This window comes from Hipposideros armiger, unplaced genomic scaffold (assembly GCF_001890085.2).
Source record: "Hipposideros armiger isolate ML-2016 unplaced genomic scaffold, ASM189008v1 scaffold_132, whole genome shotgun sequence".
NCBI lineage: Eukaryota > Metazoa > Chordata > Mammalia > Chiroptera > Hipposideridae > Hipposideros > Hipposideros armiger.
This window is the reverse complement of record NW_017731482.1, coordinates 2,023,440-2,042,390: the sequence shown is the minus strand read 5'-3', so window position 1 is coordinate 2,042,390 and position 18,951 is coordinate 2,023,440. Positions and strand designations below refer to the sequence as shown.

At 37.5% G+C, this 18,951-nt stretch overlaps 2 protein-coding genes across 2 annotated transcripts in view; one reads left to right on the top strand and one right to left on the bottom strand.

Annotated features, from left to right (window-relative positions):
- Positions 1-18,951, top strand: part of CHRDL2 (chordin like 2) — a 129,651-nt gene that overhangs the window by 2,936 nt on the left and 107,764 nt on the right. The gene's annotated exons all lie outside the window — the stretch shown is intronic.
- RNF169 (ring finger protein 169) overlaps positions 1-18,951 on the bottom strand; it is a 90,529-nt gene that overhangs the window by 21,850 nt on the left and 49,728 nt on the right. Inside the window, exons 4-5 of the mRNA XM_019649329.1 lie at positions 13,327-13,473; positions 8,300-8,418 (exon numbers count right to left, since the gene is read on the bottom strand). Of these exons, the coding sequence (XP_019504874.1) occupies positions 8,300-8,418; positions 13,327-13,473 (266 nt within the window). The remainder of the gene's footprint in view (positions 1-8,299; positions 8,419-13,326; positions 13,474-18,951) is intronic.

Below are 18,951 nucleotides of genomic sequence, written 5' to 3'. Positions count from 1 at the left end.
TCAGCATCTTAGCTGTGGAGGGCAGTGTCACTGGCCCTCATATGTGGGATCCGAACCAGGGCCCTCTGGCATCCCAAGCCAGTTCTTAACCATCGTGCCACTCGACCGGCCCTTGCATATTACTTTTAATAAGTAATCTAAACTTGTTAGGAGCCAGTAAATTTTAAAAAATGTAAATGGGGTTACGTTTCTTTCAGGTTAACTCTTTAGCAATAATTATATAGTATGGGTACTTAAATGGGTTTCCAAATCTCTTTGGTAACTTGAAACTTGAGAGTTTTACTAAGTTAAATAAAAATTATTAAATATCTAGATATTTCCACATAACATGAAATACTGAAAAATTGATTGCTAGGTAAGTCTAAGTTTACCTACTTTTAGCTTATTACTGAGAAACTAAAAGATAAATTTGGCCCTGTTAACAAAAGTACTTTATTAAAAAAACACGTTTCTAAAAAAAAATTGTAAATAATTGCCAACAAAAGCCTGCTTTTCTAGAGGCTATGAAATGTATTCATATATTTACCAATCTAAGAATGCTAATTGCTCATTCTTTTAGTTGTCACTAGAAATTAAGGTTTCTTAAGAATTAAGAATTCTAATTAATATGAAAATGTTTTCAGTAAAGAAAGGCATACATTACGGAGGTTTTTTTTGTTGTTGTTGTTTTGGAGGGAAAGGAAAATATTTTTGTCCTGAAGTGAGGCTAGTTTCAGAATGGGAAGGGGCGGGGGGAGGAAGAAAGTTGTAGAAGGGATGTGGAAAAGGAATCCTGAGAAAGGAAATATCAAAAGTAAGCTGATGCAAAATTAGTTTGCTTTTCTCTCTCTGCTAAAAAGGACAGAGTTTCTTGGACTATTGGTCTGCTACTGATACTGTGAAAAAGTTTTCTGCCTAAAAAGCAAAGATTCTATGTTTTATCAAAATAATTTTCTGTGTTTTATGTTGTCTTAATCAGGTCCTTGATTACTTAAAAAAACCAAATTTCCTTAATAGTAAGAACTAAATTTTGCTGACAATTATGTGAACTTCTGTATTTGTCTTTTATTATCACTTTGATTCAATGGATAATTAAGTATTGCTTCATAATAATGACTTATGATCCTATTCAGTCAAATGTTCAAAACTTTTGATATATTTTGACAAACTTCCCAGAGTTAGGGTTTAAAAGGAGGCTTTTCTTAACCTGGAAATGGCTTTGGGTTATTCCAGTGGGTCCTTGGAATTCCTCAAAGATTTGTTCTCTCCCTCTATAAAATAAAATTTAAAATAATCAGGTCTATTTGATTTAATAAAATTACATGAGAAGCTTTGTCAAATAAATAATTATGTTGTATTTGTATGTATATATTCTTATTACTAAATGAATGTTCTAGAGATTATAATCTCCAAGAGTCTACAATGTTCTGATATATTTTCTTTTTTCTTTTTTAAAGATTTTATTGGGGATTTGGGGGAGGGGAACAGCGTTGGGGAATCGAGGAAGGGGAACACACAAGTTGCTGTCCTTTTGCTCTTCAGTCTAGTTGTGGTGGACGTCGCTTCACTGGCCCATGTTGGTATTATCATTGCGCTCTTCCCGGGTGAGGCAGTCGCTCGCTGGCCATTGGACAGCCGCTCAGTGCGGCTCACGAAAGCTCACGCCCGCTGCTGGCCAGCCCCACTGCAGCCTACGCTGTTGCTGGCGACTCACGGCAGCCCAGCTCCAGGTTGAGCTGTTGTTCACAATCTTAGCTGTAGAGGGCGCAGCGTCACTGTCCCTCATGTGGGATCCGAACCAGGGTCCTACTGCTCAGAGCTGGCATCCTAAGCCAACTCCTAACCAATGAGCCACTCGGCCGGCCCTGGTATAATATTTTCATTTATCTTAAAATGTTATGTTACAGAGAAAAGCAGATTTCTCTGTCAACTGCATTTTAATCAGATCTATAACCATGCCATTTAAGTTTTTTGTCATTTACAGGCAGTCCTTAGGTCTAACTTTAATACCTATTCTTAAGTTTGCTTCTAGCAGGATGAGGTACCTAACTGGTGTACCTCTCCATTGTACCCATCCCAGAAACTGGATATTATTAAAACCATGGAAAAACAAACATATTGATGATCAGCTTGAGTCCAAGTGGGTGGGACCCTACTAGATTCTTTTAACAACCCATTTCTCTGTTAAATTGATCGGCTCTTATAAACACCCAGGATGGTCCCACTGCCGACAAAAATTCATTCAGAAGGCTTCCAGAAATCAGAGGGGGACATGTCCTGGCCATAGATATGTCCCAACAGTCGGAATGCTCATGCAGACCCCTAACATCTCAAGTCTAACTATTTAAAGGATAACTAACAAAAGATAAATAATGCACAACTCACTTCCGGGCATCTTTGTCTTCCACTTTACTTGCTTGTATTTCTAACATTCCACTTGTTTTGAACCATGTCCTTTGTACATATAAAATTTAATTAGCTTTCTTTAAATTTATTTAAATGACTCAAAAGGGGGAAGCTCTCCAATATTTCTGGCTATCAGGAAGAATGTTTTTGGCCAACATTTGACAGGACCTTACCTCCCTGGTAGGGAGTGGGAGCCCACAAATCCATGATTAGAAATCTTTCAATAACTTTAGGAATAATAGCCAACGAGACTGCTCAAGCCATAGCATCTCAAAATGAGGCCTTAGACTCTCTGGCCAAAGTTGTGTTAGATCATTGAATTGCTTTGGGTTATATCCTAGCTGAACAGGGTGGTATCTGTGTACTGGTCAAGTGTTGCTCAACAGCTATAGACCAAGGCATCAAAATACTAGTAATGCAGGACAACAGTGCCCAACTAGGCACATGTAAATACTTGCAATTGGGTACAAAGCAGTGTCATTCCTTAAGTCCCTAGGTTTACACCCCTAACCAGCAGCCGTGGGCTCTTTAACAGTCCTCTACCCTGCAAAGGTGGGTGAAGGCTATTGCCCAGGAAGTTGGAAAAATGAATTTGGCCAATAATAGTCTGGAGCTGGCTCCTTACCAAGGCTTAGGAACTGCGGCAAAGGAAGTTCCTCTGGACATGTCTGGTGAAGACTACGACCTGATGCCTTAGCGCCAGAGCTGATAAAGGGCCTGTGTCCACGACTGTTTAGAGCTCCTCAAGATAGCGAACCAGGGGAAGGGACACTTGAATGGGGGTTGGACTGGAAACTTCCCCCAAGATGGATAGGATACGTCTTGCTAGAGAGTGAGGTGTGTGCCAGATAAAGTGGTCCCTGTTGATCCTGTTGAAGTCGGCTAAAATGCTGTGTGGACAGGAAGACTCCAAGAGCACTAAGATAGGCTGCTTACCATGGTCTTTTGCCACATCGCTTACATTGCAAATGATCCCAGTACCTTCACCCCTTGGACAATGTGCCTGATAGTCACCATCTGCACAAAACCTGCCAGCTGCATGCAAGAAGTTAACTGACAGAGACAATTGTTGTCTTACAGTCGATTTTTAGACCACCCGCCCTGTATTAGTCTCTGACCCATTAGTCGAGAGAGTGTCTCGGAAAACTGAGGCCGGATGGAATGATATCTGTAAAGCTTTTTTGGGGGGCATCTCGGCCTGACTGGGACCTGATGGAATGATATTAGCTGTCTCCCCTGGGAGGACATGTAATTATGTCTTGGGGCAATGTGGTGGAGTACGAAGGCATAGCATTTGCTGGAGTACATTGGGAAAAGGTCATTGGAAAAGGCCTTAAGGCGCACCAGTATACACGGTTAATGACTCACAGCACAGCAGTTTACTTCCTTGAAAAGAATCAATAAAAACCATGCGTTGACCCGATTCGGTGGCTCAGTCTATCTCTGAAGGCTGAGTCCCTTGGTCTCGCTCTTAAATCTTACTTCTGTCTCTTGTTCTTATTCAAATCTACGCCGCCCCTCTCGTGTCCCATTTGCCCTTGCCACACAGGACGTGACAGACAATGCCACTGCGCTTGTTATAATTAGGTGAAAGAAACTCAGGATATGTTGGGGACCTCAAGAAGACGGGCATTCGCCCCAAACTATAGGTATCACAGGCATTCTCTGATTGCTAAGTCCTTGGCTTTTCTGGCCTTCAGAGGCCTTTTGGGGTTTTTTTGTTTGTTTTGTAGCTGAGCCATCCTGCCACTTGTTGGTAGCTCAGCGGCAACTCAGCTCAGGCCGGGAATAGAACTGCTAATTGCTCAGAGCTTGCACTCTTGAGCAAGCTCTTAACCAACTGAGCCACTCGGCCGACCCCTTAAGAGGCCTTTTTAAGCTCCATCTGAAGATTACTTACGAAAAAAATTCCAGCAAAGCAGATTTAAAAATGCCTATGTGGTTAATTACTATGCTTGCTGGATTTACACAAATAATCAGGACCAGTTTATTAAAACTAGACTTACTTTGCAAATAAGTTAGTCTTAATTCTGCTACCTTTGGTAAAAATGGGGGTGATTTTTAGAGGAAAAAATGTTTCAATAGAAACTTGAATATACCCGTGTGGATATTAGAGTCTAGTGCTGTTCATTGTCTTTTGGGTTTTGTTTTGTTTTCTACTTGTAAACTGGACTGGATCCTGAATTTTCCTAGTTTCCTCCATTATCTGCCTGTGACTCTCTAAACATGTTTTCCAAATTTTCTCCCATCCTTTGACACGGAATCACTGAGAACTAAAACTGCCCTTTTCCTGAGTCTTGCAATTCCAAGCTGCATGTAGACATGCTCCCCAATGATTATCACGATGATCATCATCACCGTTTGGGTCCTGAGGGACATGATAACAAAAGTTACTCTTTATTCTTTATCTCATATTAGGGTACAGGTATCCTGGCCTGCTGTTACCCCTACCTGTGGTTGCTATGGTCTCGTCTTGTAAATTGAACACCCAGAATGCCCCCTCTAAGGCTCAGGGACCACTGTAGAAGAGGTGGGCACACGAGATTGTAAGAGCCAGATAAAGGGCACAATAGGTGAACAAATCTGACTCTTATCTTGACGCTGATCCTCCATCTTAATTGAACCTGGACCCAGCTGCCCTACATCCCTTAAGATTGAGGAATGAACAACAAAAAGGGGGAATCTGTAGCCACAGAACCAACTCAAAATGGTCCTATCCTGTTTAATGAGATACTGAGTTGCTTTTCAGAGACAACAGATCAAAACTCAAGTTCTACAAGTGAAGTATGCCCAAAGGAGAGAACTTTGACCTCCAGCTGCACCCAGAACCAAAGTCCCCAACCCCCATGGAACCAAAGGACTAGGCAGAACATAATCGGAATTTGAACACTGGAACACTTTGGCTCTGCTAGCGCCAGGTGGACGAACTCTTCTGTTCTATAACACACTGGAAAACCATGATGACTGAATTGAAACCTCTGTCCTAATCCTAAACTTGCTGACAGCCAAAGCAGAGAGGAAAACACAACTAGACATGTAGCTCTTAGAAAAGACACTCAAAAAAAAAAAATTTTCCTGGCTGCGCTTTTAGAAAAATTTGCAACCAGGTTTTTTGTTTGATTCTAGTAGGGAAGAAAATTAGGAGTGAAGGGAAATAAATTTAGAAAACAAACCAGTTTTTCAAATATCTGAAATAAAAGTTTAACTTTACAATTATATATCAAGTTAATTTTTTCAGCTAACATATTTCATGATTAACTTAGAGGAATCTGCTTATTTAAAAGTTTCATTTTCAAAGGGGTATAGAACTTCATTACTAGTGCTACAAAGCCTTCTTTGCTTTGAATTTTTCAAATGAAAATATACTGAGCTGCTGGCAAGACTCATAGCCAGAATCTACTCATGGATTCCTTCCAAAATAACCATCTTATCAGGCCTACTCACTCTTACCTCCATGCTTTTGGGCTTAAGAAAGAAAAGTCTATAAAGTAGGTAAGTAAAACAAATGCAGATTTATTTAAGTAGTTGTAAAAACTTTAAAAGCTTTTACATATGAATACTCTTTAGGAAAAAGGTTGCAGAGAAAACCTTTTGTTGTTAACAGAAAAAAATGCATTTGAAATATCCAAAAACTATTAACAAAGCTAATTAGTTTTTTGTGGTAAATTTTAACCATTTTAAGTTTACAGTCACATTGTTGTGCAACCATTACCAAGCTAATTCTTTTTCAATATATTCATATGCTACATCTCATTATCAGCATTAACAACTCCATATTGTTTTCCTAAATATCAATTGTAACTGCAATTTTTTTTCTTACCTAAGGAAAAAAGCATGTTGACTAAATAAGAGACGCAATTCACAGTATTACTTACCATAATAGATTTTCCAACCTAAGATTTCCATGACATCAGCAAACTATTTCCTACCAAGCAAATCCAATTGTTTTAATAACTGTATTAATAACTGAACTCAGCCCACAACCTTGGATATTTGGAAAACATGAATACTGAAATGCAGAAGTGTGTAATACTGATCACAAATGTTTCTTTACAGTAAAATGTTAAGTGAATCTTTTGCTATAAATTAGTTCCACTGTGGCTCAATGATATAGGATAAGGGCAAGAATGGGCCAAGGAGCAGGAAATGAAGATATACTACAGATATTCCAGAGCCACACATAATCAAAAGCACATTCCGCCATGTAGGGTTTATGTTTTGCCGTAGAGAAGAATTTTCTAAGCTCCTTAATAGGCATGTCTAAGTAATGACATGTTAATCTGCTACCAGCTTTATTTGTCTTTTTCTTTTTTCTTATTTACTAATTTATTTACTAATTTATTTAATTTCTGCTACCAGCTTTAAAAGAATGAATTACAAGGGTAGAGGCTGGAATAGGTGATAAGTAATTCACCTGTTTAATATCCACTCCAACTAACTGGGTTAATTTGGCCTCTAAACCTAATATTTAGATTTTAATAAAAATTTCTTTTTTTCTAAGTCATTCCAAATTATGAAATATTAATTAACTATTCATAGATTGCCCAAAGCAACATTTATCTGTTTCAGAAAGTATTTATTGTGACTTGATTGGAGGAATGATATGATCTTTTTCTCTTCGGTAGATCCCTCTTATAATCATTAAGATATGCCTGCTATAAATGCGGGGGGGGGGCAATCCATATACACAATCAGCAGCTGCCAATTCTTAGGCAATCTTTTTTAACTTGAGAGGGCATCTATAATTGAAGCTCATCTGCACAAGCACGAGTTTCATCTTCATCATAAATGTAAAGTACACTGGCTTACATCTTATCAGGTCCTGATTACATCAATCAAGCCTAAGTGGCTACAATACAGTGTCCATTCAACAAATGCCATGAGTGAATAAATATTCTAGGAAAGGGCCTTCCTGGAATTGGAGTTAACCTTTACCTAGAGAAGGGGCAGCATTTAAGGCGGGTAGGGGGAGTTAGTGAATTTTACTCTTAGAAATAACAGGAAATCAGAGTGCTCCAAAAGGATATACACGAAAAGGATTCAGATACAAAAACTACATCAGGGATCACAATAGTATATACTTCATAACATTCTTAAACTTGGTAGTATTTTTTTGGTTATATTAACGACTTACACTAAAAAGGGTCCAGGTGTATGTCCACAGGGGCAGCAAGAGAAATACTTCACAGTGCTACTGGAAAGAAACCTATTGGAACCCTAGAAATAAGGGTGAGCAATGCCAGCTATAAACAAAAAAAGATAACAAAATAGGGTAAAGATTGTCTTTTCACCTTTATATTAAAACAGCATGGCACATAGTAGCTGCTCACAAAATGTCTGTTCAGTGAATGATTCCTTCCTACTTTCTTCCATTTTTTCCTCCCTTCTTTCCTCCCTTCCATCCAGCCCTTCATTATTCCCCAATTATCCAACATCCAATCCAATTCCTCCCTCCTCTCCTCCTTAGGGCCTGCAAAGTCTAAAGGATCAAGAGGTTCCCTGGCAAGGGTCTTAAAAACTTTTCAGTTTGCCCTCTTGAAATATATTAACATATAATTTTAGTTCTAGGCACTGAAAATAAAGTCAACTCTGGCCTTACTTCCTATGAATAGAAAAAAGTCCACAGAGAATCCATGGATATTGTCAGCTGAGGAAGGCCTAATTGTTTCCTTCCAGGGTGGAAAGTTCACACTTTGCAGCCAAACAATTAGCAGTCTTACCCTGAGGATACCAGAAATGGGTAAAATTTACTTTTCTTTAAAAATTCACATCAGCCCCTTGTCCCTAAATCCATATTTGAAAACCAGTTCCCACCTCTCCCAAAGTAGCCACAACAAACACTTCGCTCCCCCAGTCTTCGGTCTCATACCCCAAAACGAAAGCACCTTGACTGGATTCAGTGTCAGTCTCTTACCCTGCCAGGAAAGCTAAGGAGTAGGAGTTGTTCTTGGAAACAAATGCTGAGCGATGTGTCTGTGTCATCTTGCCTCGGGAAGGTTCTTCATTCTCTGAATCTGAGAGGCGCGCAGGACACTGGCAGGAGATAAGCGAGACAACACTGTCCATTTGGGGTTCCCATTGAATCTCCCATGGCTATTGTTTCAAATCTCTACTACATGTCACTTCTATCTGAGCTCCAATCTGCTTCCAACTGCCTCCTTGAGATCCCAATCTGATATCCCAAATGTAGCTCAAACTTAATATATCCCAAATCAAACTGTTTATCTTCTCTAAGCCACACTACCAACCCAGCTAGAAGCCTCATTGTCATCTATGACTCTTTCCCTTTCTTCGAAGCCATAACAACATTGTATAGAGGTTTTGAGTAGCCCAACACACCTAAATATTTTATTTCGTTTACTCTTCATATCCGCTCTATTAAGAAGGGATTATTACCTGTCTTTTACAGATGACAAACTGAGGCTCAGAGTAGTTAATCTGCCTAGGATTGTAGAGTTAATACGTAGCTAACGCTGGTACTTAAATCCCGAACATCTGTCTCCCAACTGCCTCCATGTTATTTCCACTCTACTCCATTCTGCTGTCTCTCAGATGTATACTCACTGCCTTTCCTTAGATTCTCATCATCTTCTGCCTGGACTATTGCAATAATCTACTTACTGGTCTCTCTCTCTTCAGCCTTTCTTCTCTCTCATCCCCGCCATACTATCAAGCACACACAGAATCCTGCTTAACTATTTGACTTCAGGATCAAGTCTAAACACTGCACCATAATACAGTAATCTTCAAAACTAGACTCAATCTTCTTTCATAGCTTTTCTCACACCAGTTCCCACACAGGGAACTCCTTGAGCTCTAGTACAACCAAACTACTTTCTACTCTCCACAGCTACCATCACAGTCTTTCAAACCCTCTATTCTTTTGGACATGCTATTTCCTTTGCCTAATATTCCCCCTCCACATTCTCGGCCTATGTAATACTCATTGGCCCTTCGGAGGCATCTTAAATGTCACTTTCTCTGCAAAAGCTTCCACATAACCCTAGAGACAGCTGTTTCCCTCTTGTTGATACTCATCCATTTACCTTTATTTTATTTTAGACTCTCTGTTAGAGCCTTTCAATTTACATTTGAAGTTTTTTAACATGTGCCTTTGCATACAATATATAGTGACGATTTGCTTCATGATTCAATATTAGAGTCTTTTTAGAGGGAGCAACTAGTCACACTGAACTGTAGCTTCTTATTTAAGAGTCTGTCTTCTGCTTTAGACAGTCAACTCTGTGAGAGCAAGTGACCTTCTTTAAGACTCCCAATACCATTATAGAGCAGGTAAACAAAAAATGTCTAATCATTTAAGGATTAACCAGTTATCTAATATAATCAAATGACTATCAAAGTGAAAGTTGTAGACAGGCATGCAAGGCATCATCTCATGGCTTAGAGTACACTGCATTCCTGAAATGCCTTGTTATTCTCTAGGCTGATAGGCACACATATACAATAGGCTGTTTCCTAACAGTTAGCCTTTGAGAAACAGTTGAAGGATTATAATTTACAGAGGAGCTTTTCCATTTTGCAGGGTATCACTCCTTAAAGAACCCTGCTGTACAAACTACTCACTCGAAAAACTTTTTAATAGTACTAACCCATTATCAAATTTGATGATATTCTCTTCTCAACTCTGGGAAAAAAGAAAAAGGTCTGATATCAATAGATTCAATGGAATAAATAATGGCAATTTGTATTTAGGTCTTTCTACATAATCAAGTCAGTACCAAATAAAAGAATATTCAAATCCCAACTCCATTACTTAGCTATCATGGTCACTGCAGGTTAGTTGCTTAACTTTCTGAGCCTCAGTTTCCTCATCTATAAAATAAAGACTGTTCCATCTACCATATAGATTGTGATAAACCATTAGAAGCACCTAGTACATTAACAAGTAGCAAGTACTCACCAAAAGATTTTATTTTTATCAATTTAAATACTAATAATCTTTTAAGAAAAAACTTTAGTATTATAATATATATACTGGGTTCCTTTTAATTGTTGAAAAATAAATTTATTATTATAAATAATTATCTAGATAGAAGGTACTCCCCATCCTTCTATATTTCCACCTCCCAAAACCTAGAACCATTAATATAGGAAAACATTTACCTCTTATCTTGCCCTTTGGATAAAAATAAGCCCACAGCACTATGGATTCCTAAAATGGTATAAAATTTGCATAATATAATCCCCAAAGTGATACTTTAAAAAATGTTGTACCTAAAAAATTAAAAGAATGATAATACCCAGAGTTGGCAAGAGTATGAGGAAATTAGTACTTGTACTATATTGTTGGGAATATAACTATATACAAACTTTCTGGAGGGCAAATGAGTAATAAGTATACTCAAGTCTTGAAAAGGACACTCCCTTTGACCTGGTCATTCCACTTCTGGTAATTTATTCTAAGGAACTAATGAGAAAAGTTGATCTCATCACAGTGGTGGTTTAGATAGCAAAGTATCAATAGGAGATTAATTAAGTAAACAGAATAAATTCCACAGTAAAGAATACTAAGAGACCATTAAGTAATGATGTGGGATTCTTTATTTACATGGAAAGACATCCACAATTTAATAGTTTATTTAAAAAGTTATAAAACAGTATGTGCATTGGGTTGCATTTTCTAAAAAAAAAAATATATATATATATATACAGTATATATGTGTGTGTGTGTGTGTGTGTGTGTGTGTGTGTGTGTGTGTATCTATATAGATACACACGTGTACTTAGAAAAGTCTGGCAGAATATTTACTAAAATGTTTATAGGGGTTATCTCTAGGTTTTGGGATGACAAGCAATTTTTCACTTTTTTTTTTTGTAATCCTTGATATGATTGCAATTATTATACCAGATTGTCTTCCAACAATTTACATTATTATTGATATTAATTATACCATAATAAATCATAAGAAATTAAACATTTCCCATTTTATTTTTATTCTGAACAAGTAACAAATGATAACCTCTGATTCTGGAATAAGCACTTCCCTTCCTCCATTTGAATTCAACTTGATAAACATGTATCAAACACTTGTGTTATGCAAGGTACTACAGGAGATTTAAAAATAGATAAGACGGTCCCTATACTCAAAAAACTTACAAATCTAGTAGAGAAACACAAACACACAACGGTAAAGTAAGGGAGAATGAAATAAGTTCTGTAAAAGTTACAAAGTACAGGGAGGGAAGTTGGGAGGGGAGAGTGGGTGATGGGAGAGGAAAAACAAGGGAGGGATCTCTGTAGGATCCAGGAAGGTGACAGCTTTTGAACTGGACATGGAAAAACGAAATAGCCTTTCAACAGGTAAACTGGGTGACATTTCACTGAGATGAAGATGAGAGAGCAAAGGCTTTAAGGAGGGAAAGTACAGAGTACATATTTGGGGGAAAGCAAACATCTCCATTCCCTCGAGTTGTGGGATATAAGGATGGAAATAGAAGCTAGAATAATACTAAGGACCTGAATGCTGGCGTGAAGAGTTCTTTTAATTCCACAGGAAACGGAGTCACTGAGGTTTGGGGGGCAGGAGAGGGAAATCATCAGTCCAGCTCTAATCATAACACTATGTAAAATATAACCCTTCAGCTGGCTTTCCCCTCAAGTCTACTTGATTCTCTTTGGTCTCAATTTAAATGCAGCCTTGGCTAAACTAAACAAAATTATCTGTTTAACACCAAAAACTCTTAAGACATTTAAAGCAAAATTATAACTATTTAAAAGTCCTCAGAAATAGAAAAGCAAACAGAAAATGGGTAAAAATCACAAAAATCTAAAACTTGAAGTGTTCATAGATCAGATTTTATTCAATGCATTTTTGCATTAAAAAATCTGCATAACTGGCTATTAGCAATAAAAACAATTTATTTTTAATAATTAACTGATAAAAATTATAACTGGAGTTAAAAAGCCCCACATGCCTGTTGACAATCAGCAAATACTATCAATCCAAGAAAACTGAAATAATTTAAATTTTTGAAATTCAGGAAAAATGCCTTTGCAAAGAGTAAATCAAAAGCACAGATAACATAAGTAACCTGGCCAAAGTTATTTCATGTTGGGACCTGTTTAAGAGGCAGACTTCTGATCCAGAGATTTTTTTTGTCTCTATTTTGTTATATTTTCTGTGTTTCTATACAGTAAAGCTTTATTAATTCTGGCTAATTGGAAATATAACAAGGCTGAATCACAAAATATTTTAAAAGATATGACTCTAAAAGATATGTTAAGTACCTTCAGCAAGCAATAAAAGACGTACAATCCAATATGACTTAGTAAAGAAAAAAAACTCAAATCATAATAACCCATCTGAGCTACTCAGTGGACCCTCCAAAAGTGCTTTCTTATGTAAGCTAAATATACCACTTACAACCTTTTCCAGTAATTTGCTTGGTAAATAAGTAATGAAAAAAAAAATCAGACAAGATAAAGCACAATTAGAAGTATAATTTGGTTAAGTTTAAACTAAGTATCTAATCTAATATAATCTAATATCTTGTATCTAGCACGCTGCTGCTTAGGGCATTATAAAGAAAAAAGGGAAGTAAAAGTCAAGCTTTCAGGAACCCTAGTAGAGGATATAAGACATACAAAGCTCAAATGTCAAACGACAACACATAAGTCAAAATGACTATGCATATAAAACTTACCACAAGTATTATAGTATACTATACTAGGTTTTTCCTCTAATCCTTTTCCCCACTGTTCCCTAAATATTTCCACACAAGTCTCACTGTCCCATTCATAAATTATTTTCTCCAGCTCCCATCTGGACGCTAAGTTCCTCACTACTCTTAAGCTACATAGTCAATGACTGTTAATGGTCTCATATCATAGTTCACCAAAATTAGGTTTTGCAGATCCATGTCACCTGGGCTAATTGCTGATTTTGAGGCAGATGTCCATCAAAAAGGTGATGTACTTACACGCTCCAGATTTGTTTTCAGTCCTAGTGGCTCATCTCTTTTTTTCTGTTCATCCATTTTCCTTTTCCCTGTTTCTGTATCCTCTGGTAAGAGCTTGTGGATTTGATCTTCAGAGGTTTTCTCGTCTTGTAACTTTTCTTCTCTCAGCTGAAATTACAAATCATACCAAGATAGAGTTTTAGGCAACTATCGACTTAAAAATATCTTTTACTCAGTAGTCGATTAGAACAAACAGATCACATGACAGTTTTGAGACTATTTTCCTTATTAGATATAAAGTTCTCTTAATTTTTATTGTAATGTCTGCTTTTACTTGACTCTTGCCAAACGTACCCTTCATGGCTTAAGATTTAACTTAATTCTTGCTCTGAATTCTTGAGTAATATGAACCCATAAAAACTAAGATAATACACACAATAAAAAAATAAGGTTTATTCATTTAGCCAAAAAAGGCTGAACCTAAAAACTTTCTTATGCCTATAAACCAGACACAAATGTATTGGATGAGGAGAACAGCAGAGATGTAGGCCACCGGGCCAGAGAAGCTGGGCAAGACAGGTCTGTAGGCCTAGCAGCAACAGGAAAAATGACTGATCACATTCCAAAGTCCTATAATCTATGCTATTATCTTGTGGTTCAGAGAATAGGTCAAAATACATGACCGGGCCGGCCGAGTGGCGCATTGGTTAGGAGTTGGCTTGAGATGCCAGCTCTGAGCAGCAGGGCCCCGGTTTGGATCCCACATGGGCCAGTGATTCTGCGCCCTCTACAGCTAAGATTGTGAACAACAGCTCAACCTGGAGCTGGGCTACCGTGAGTCACCGACGACGGCGTAGGCTACAGCCCCTGCTGCAGTGGGCTGCCATAGGCTACTATGAGTGGCCGGCAGCCAGCGTGAGCGGCCAGCAGCCGGCATGAGCTGCCAAGAGCCACTGTGAGCAGCCGTTCCAATGGCTGGTGAGCGACTGCCTCAGCTAGGAAGAGCGCAATGATAATACCAACATTAGCCAATGAAGCGACATCCTCCACAACTAGACTGAAGAATAAAAGGACAGCAACTTGTCTGTTCCCCTTCCCTGAGTCCCCAATGCTGTTCCCCTCCTCCAATTCCCTAATAAAATCTTAAAAAAAAAAACAACAACACATGACCTACAAAGAAATTTCAGGCAGAGGCATATGCTCATTTGGGGAAGGTAGCATAGCATTATAAAAATGAGATAGGTTTTGGAATAAAAACCTGGGTTCTAGTGGTTCTGTCACTTATTTACCAACTATGGGATCTTTGGCAAATAAACCATCATATGCTCACCTAAAAACAGGGATAATGCTACTTACTTTGCAGATATTGTTGTAAGAAGTAAAGGAGATAATAAAGTACTTAATGTAGTATCTTGCTGGTACTTACAATACATCAAGAGTTCCCTTTCCTAATCTCCTTTTATTCTCTTTTCATTGCCCAGGGTTTTAATAAAATTTAAATGACATAATATGTATCAAAGCAATTATAGGCTACTACTATTTTTAATCATACTTGCAAAAAAATAAAGCTAAAGAATAAATACTTTCATTGGCTGTTGCCTCTGGGTTAAAAAAAAAAAACAATAAGATTTAGTCTTACCTTTCCAATTTCTACAGGTCTGATTCCTGTAAGCCTGAACTAGTCTTGAACACATTAAGTTTAATTCAAGAGGTTATGAATATTTAAGAGCACCATACATAATGTAACATCAGGAGCAGATTCAAATGAAATAAGGTACTCCTAACTCTGCCCAAGTCAAACAAGAACATGAGAGGAAGAAGAGCAAATCCATAGCCAGGGAGAAAGCAAACCTGAAGTATATGCTACCTGCCCACATGAAAGATTAATGCCTTTTAATGACATTACTGAGAAATTCTTGTTTGACAACTGGACCACAGGCTACACAGAGAGGGGCATTTCACTTTTAGAGGACAGAGAGGCAGAGTGCCACAAAAGAGAACAGGCTTTAGCATCGTAATAATTGTTATAATTTACTGAACTCTTTGTGTCAGGTTCAGAGTTAAGCACTATGAGTACATACATTATCTCACTTACTAAAACTAAGGTTAAGAGGTAATGTGCTCAAATTCACAGTCATAGCCCTAGAGCTGGAATTCAAATTAAGGTTTATCTCAGTTCGACTACTGATTTTGCCTCTCAGGGTGCATTTGGCAATGTCTGGAGACACTTGGTTGTCACAGCTTAGGGGTGGGGTGTGTGTGTTCTAGCCTCTAGTGGCTAGAGGCCAGGGATTGCTACTAAACATCCTAAATGCATAAGATAGCGCCCAACAATGTATACATACACCAACTTAGCTATTTAAAAGAAAACGAAATATTAAATTTCCTGTTATATATATTTTAGCGTTAATTTGTTTAGTGCTTAATGTTATTTACATACTATGCCCTCTGGCTTTTCTGCTAAGTGTTTTACAATGTATCCTAATAATGTTTATTGCTGTTCTCAAAAGTTTTAACAATAGGCTTGTGTTACTGGCAAAACCACCTTTGTATTGCAGTGCCTAGTCTCTGCTAACACAGCATCATCTTAACAGAGCTAAAAGTTTACACAATTGAAAAACCTATGTATCCATTTAAATCTTCATATGACTCATGTTGCTGTTTTCTCTATACTTGATTCTGCAGAAGTTATTTTTTTGTGATTATTTATAAGGACTCGAGAACTTGGTCTCTAGGAAAGAATTTTTATACTCAGGGGAAATGCCTCTGAGAACCTCAGAAAGTAGCATATAAATTTGAATAAGAAATAGCAATAGCTGCTATTAAACTCTTCTATGTTCCAGGCATTAAGTTTATAGAGCTTACCTCATTTAACTCTTAAGGGCTCTGTTTGTATCTATCATTATCATCTTATAGACACAAAAATCAACACTCAGTGGTTATTTCCCAAAGTCACAATGATTGAATATTGAAGAGCTTGAATTTTAAAACAAGCCATTGGCTTCAGGTACCAGGATTACTCAACCTCAGCACTACTGACATTTTGGGCTAGATGGGGTGCTGAGCAGAGTCTGATGAGAAGGCTTATGCATGAATACTTTATAGGGGAGCAGGAGTTAAGAATGGAGTAGCATAACAAGAAAAGACAGAGAGCCAATGAATGGGGTGTGACAGTTGGCCCAATCATTGGCTACAGAGGACAAAAATGAGAAACCCTATGAAATGCATCTCAAGACTGTCAGTGACGTGAGAAAAAGGGAAACATATATCTATTGACTCCCACCTCCCACTGACCAAAGCTTGTTCCACAGGTGTTAAATACCCCTCACACTGGTTTGTACAACTTGAGTAAGTTCCCATGGTAGGCACTGCAGCAGCGACAACAGAGAAGCCTTAGAGCTAAAGGCAAGAGGCAAGCAGTAGAAGCCTAAACAGCATCGTCTCAGGTTTTAACAAAGTGAAGCTGCCATTACTGTAAGTGCAATGATTTTATTACTTCCCTTTCAGATACTAATTACTAAACTATTGACTTCTATAATCTCATACTCAGTCACACTACAAAGAATACCATGCAATTTTTTCCTAAAAATATCTTTATTTTGCCCTAATTTTTAAAAATCAAAGTGTTATACACAGAAAGTGTACAAATCATAAATGTAAAGCATGATAAATTACACAAAATTAGCATATCCACATAACCACCACCCAGATCAAGAAACAGAATGTTATCGGTACCCCTTGTGCCTACTTCTCACCCAAAAGTAACCAACACTAACAAATAATTTTACTATTTCTGAATTTTACATAAGTGGAATCTTATATGTGTATTAAATCTCTCTTCAGTCACCATTCTATTTGTGAGATTCATCCACATAGGTACATATAGTTTGTTCTTATTGTTTTATAGTATTCCACTGTTTGACTACAAAACAATTCAACCATTCTACTGCTAATGGATATTTGAGTAGTTACTAATTTTTGGCTATTTACACATAAACTGCTATGAACAGTTTTCAATATATATCCTGATACACATGCTGTTCTGTGGGGTATATTCTAGAAAAGGAACTATTTAGTCGTAAGGTATGGGTATGCTGCCACAGTTTTTCCAAACTGGTTGTACAAATTACACTCCCATCCCCCAATGTAGCAGGATTACGGTTGTTTTCAGGCTTGTTAACACTCAATATTATTTGTCTATTTCAGACATTCCAGTGAGTCTATATTGGTACTGCATTATGACTTGAATTTGCATTGCTCTTCTGACTAAAGATGTAGAGCAGCTTTTCATATGTTTACTATTTGGAAATCCTCTTTTATGAAGTGCTTATTCACACAGTTCCCCTTTTTTCTTTTAGATATTTGGGCTCTCTCCCTAGTAGTTTGTATGAATTATTTATATTTTTTTGGATATAAGGCAATTTTCAAGAAAAAAAAATACATACATATACATCCAGTAGTCCCCCTTATCTGCAGTTTTGCTTGATGCAGTTTCAGTTACCCACAGTCAACCATGGTCTAAAATAGTACATGGAAAATTCCAGAAATAAACAATTCGTAAGTTTTAAATTTTGTGTGGTTCTGAGTAGCATGATGAAATCTTGCACTGTCCTGCTCTGTCCCACCAAAGGGACACGAATCATCCTTCTGTCCAGCAAATCCACCTTGTATATGCTCCCCACCTGTTAGTCACTTAGTAACCATATCACATATGATAAAATAAACACATACGGAATATATAGCTCAATGAGTTTTGACAAATGTATATATCTATGTAACCATCTCCCTAATCAAGATATAGGACATTTTACCACTCAAGAAAGTCCCTTCAAGCCCACTAGCAATCAATCTCCCACCCGCCTCGGCCCTATGCAACCCCTAATCTGATAACTATGACTACAGGTTAGTTTTGCCTATTATAAAATCATACAGTGATACTCCTTTGTGTCAGTCTTCATTTACTCAACATATTTTTGAGATTCATCCATGCTATTGAGTTTATTATTAAAACATTCCTTTCTTGGATGATTTATATTCCATCATATGAATATACCACAATTTGTACACCATTCAAGTGTTGGACATTTGGGTTGTATTTAGTTGTGGGCTATTATGAACATTCTGCTATGAACATTCATGTGTTTTTGTGGACAGATGTTTTTATTTTGCTTGGCTAAATAGCTATAAGTGGAATTGCTGGATCACACAGTAAGTATATGTTTAAATTTATAAAGCAACTGCCAAAACATTTCCCATGGTGGTTATACCACTTTACCATCATACCTCGGAGATATTGTGGGTTCAGTTCCAGACCACCACAATAAAGCAAGAATCACAATAAAATGACTTGTACTGTTTTTACTGGTGGAGAGTCTTGCCTTCATTTTTAAAAAAACACAACATCTGTGAAGAACAATAAAGCATAGCGCAATAAAATGAAGTATGCCTGTTTACTCCAACTAGCCATGCATGAGAGTTTCAGGTGATTTACATTCTCGCATTCATTCTCACACTTGGAATTGTTAGCCTTTTAATTTTAGCCACTCTAGAGTATGTAAGGTGATATGTCATTGTAGGTTTTTTTGTTTGTTTGTTTTTTAAAGATTTTATTGGGGAATTGGGGGAGGGGAACAGCACTGGGGAAGC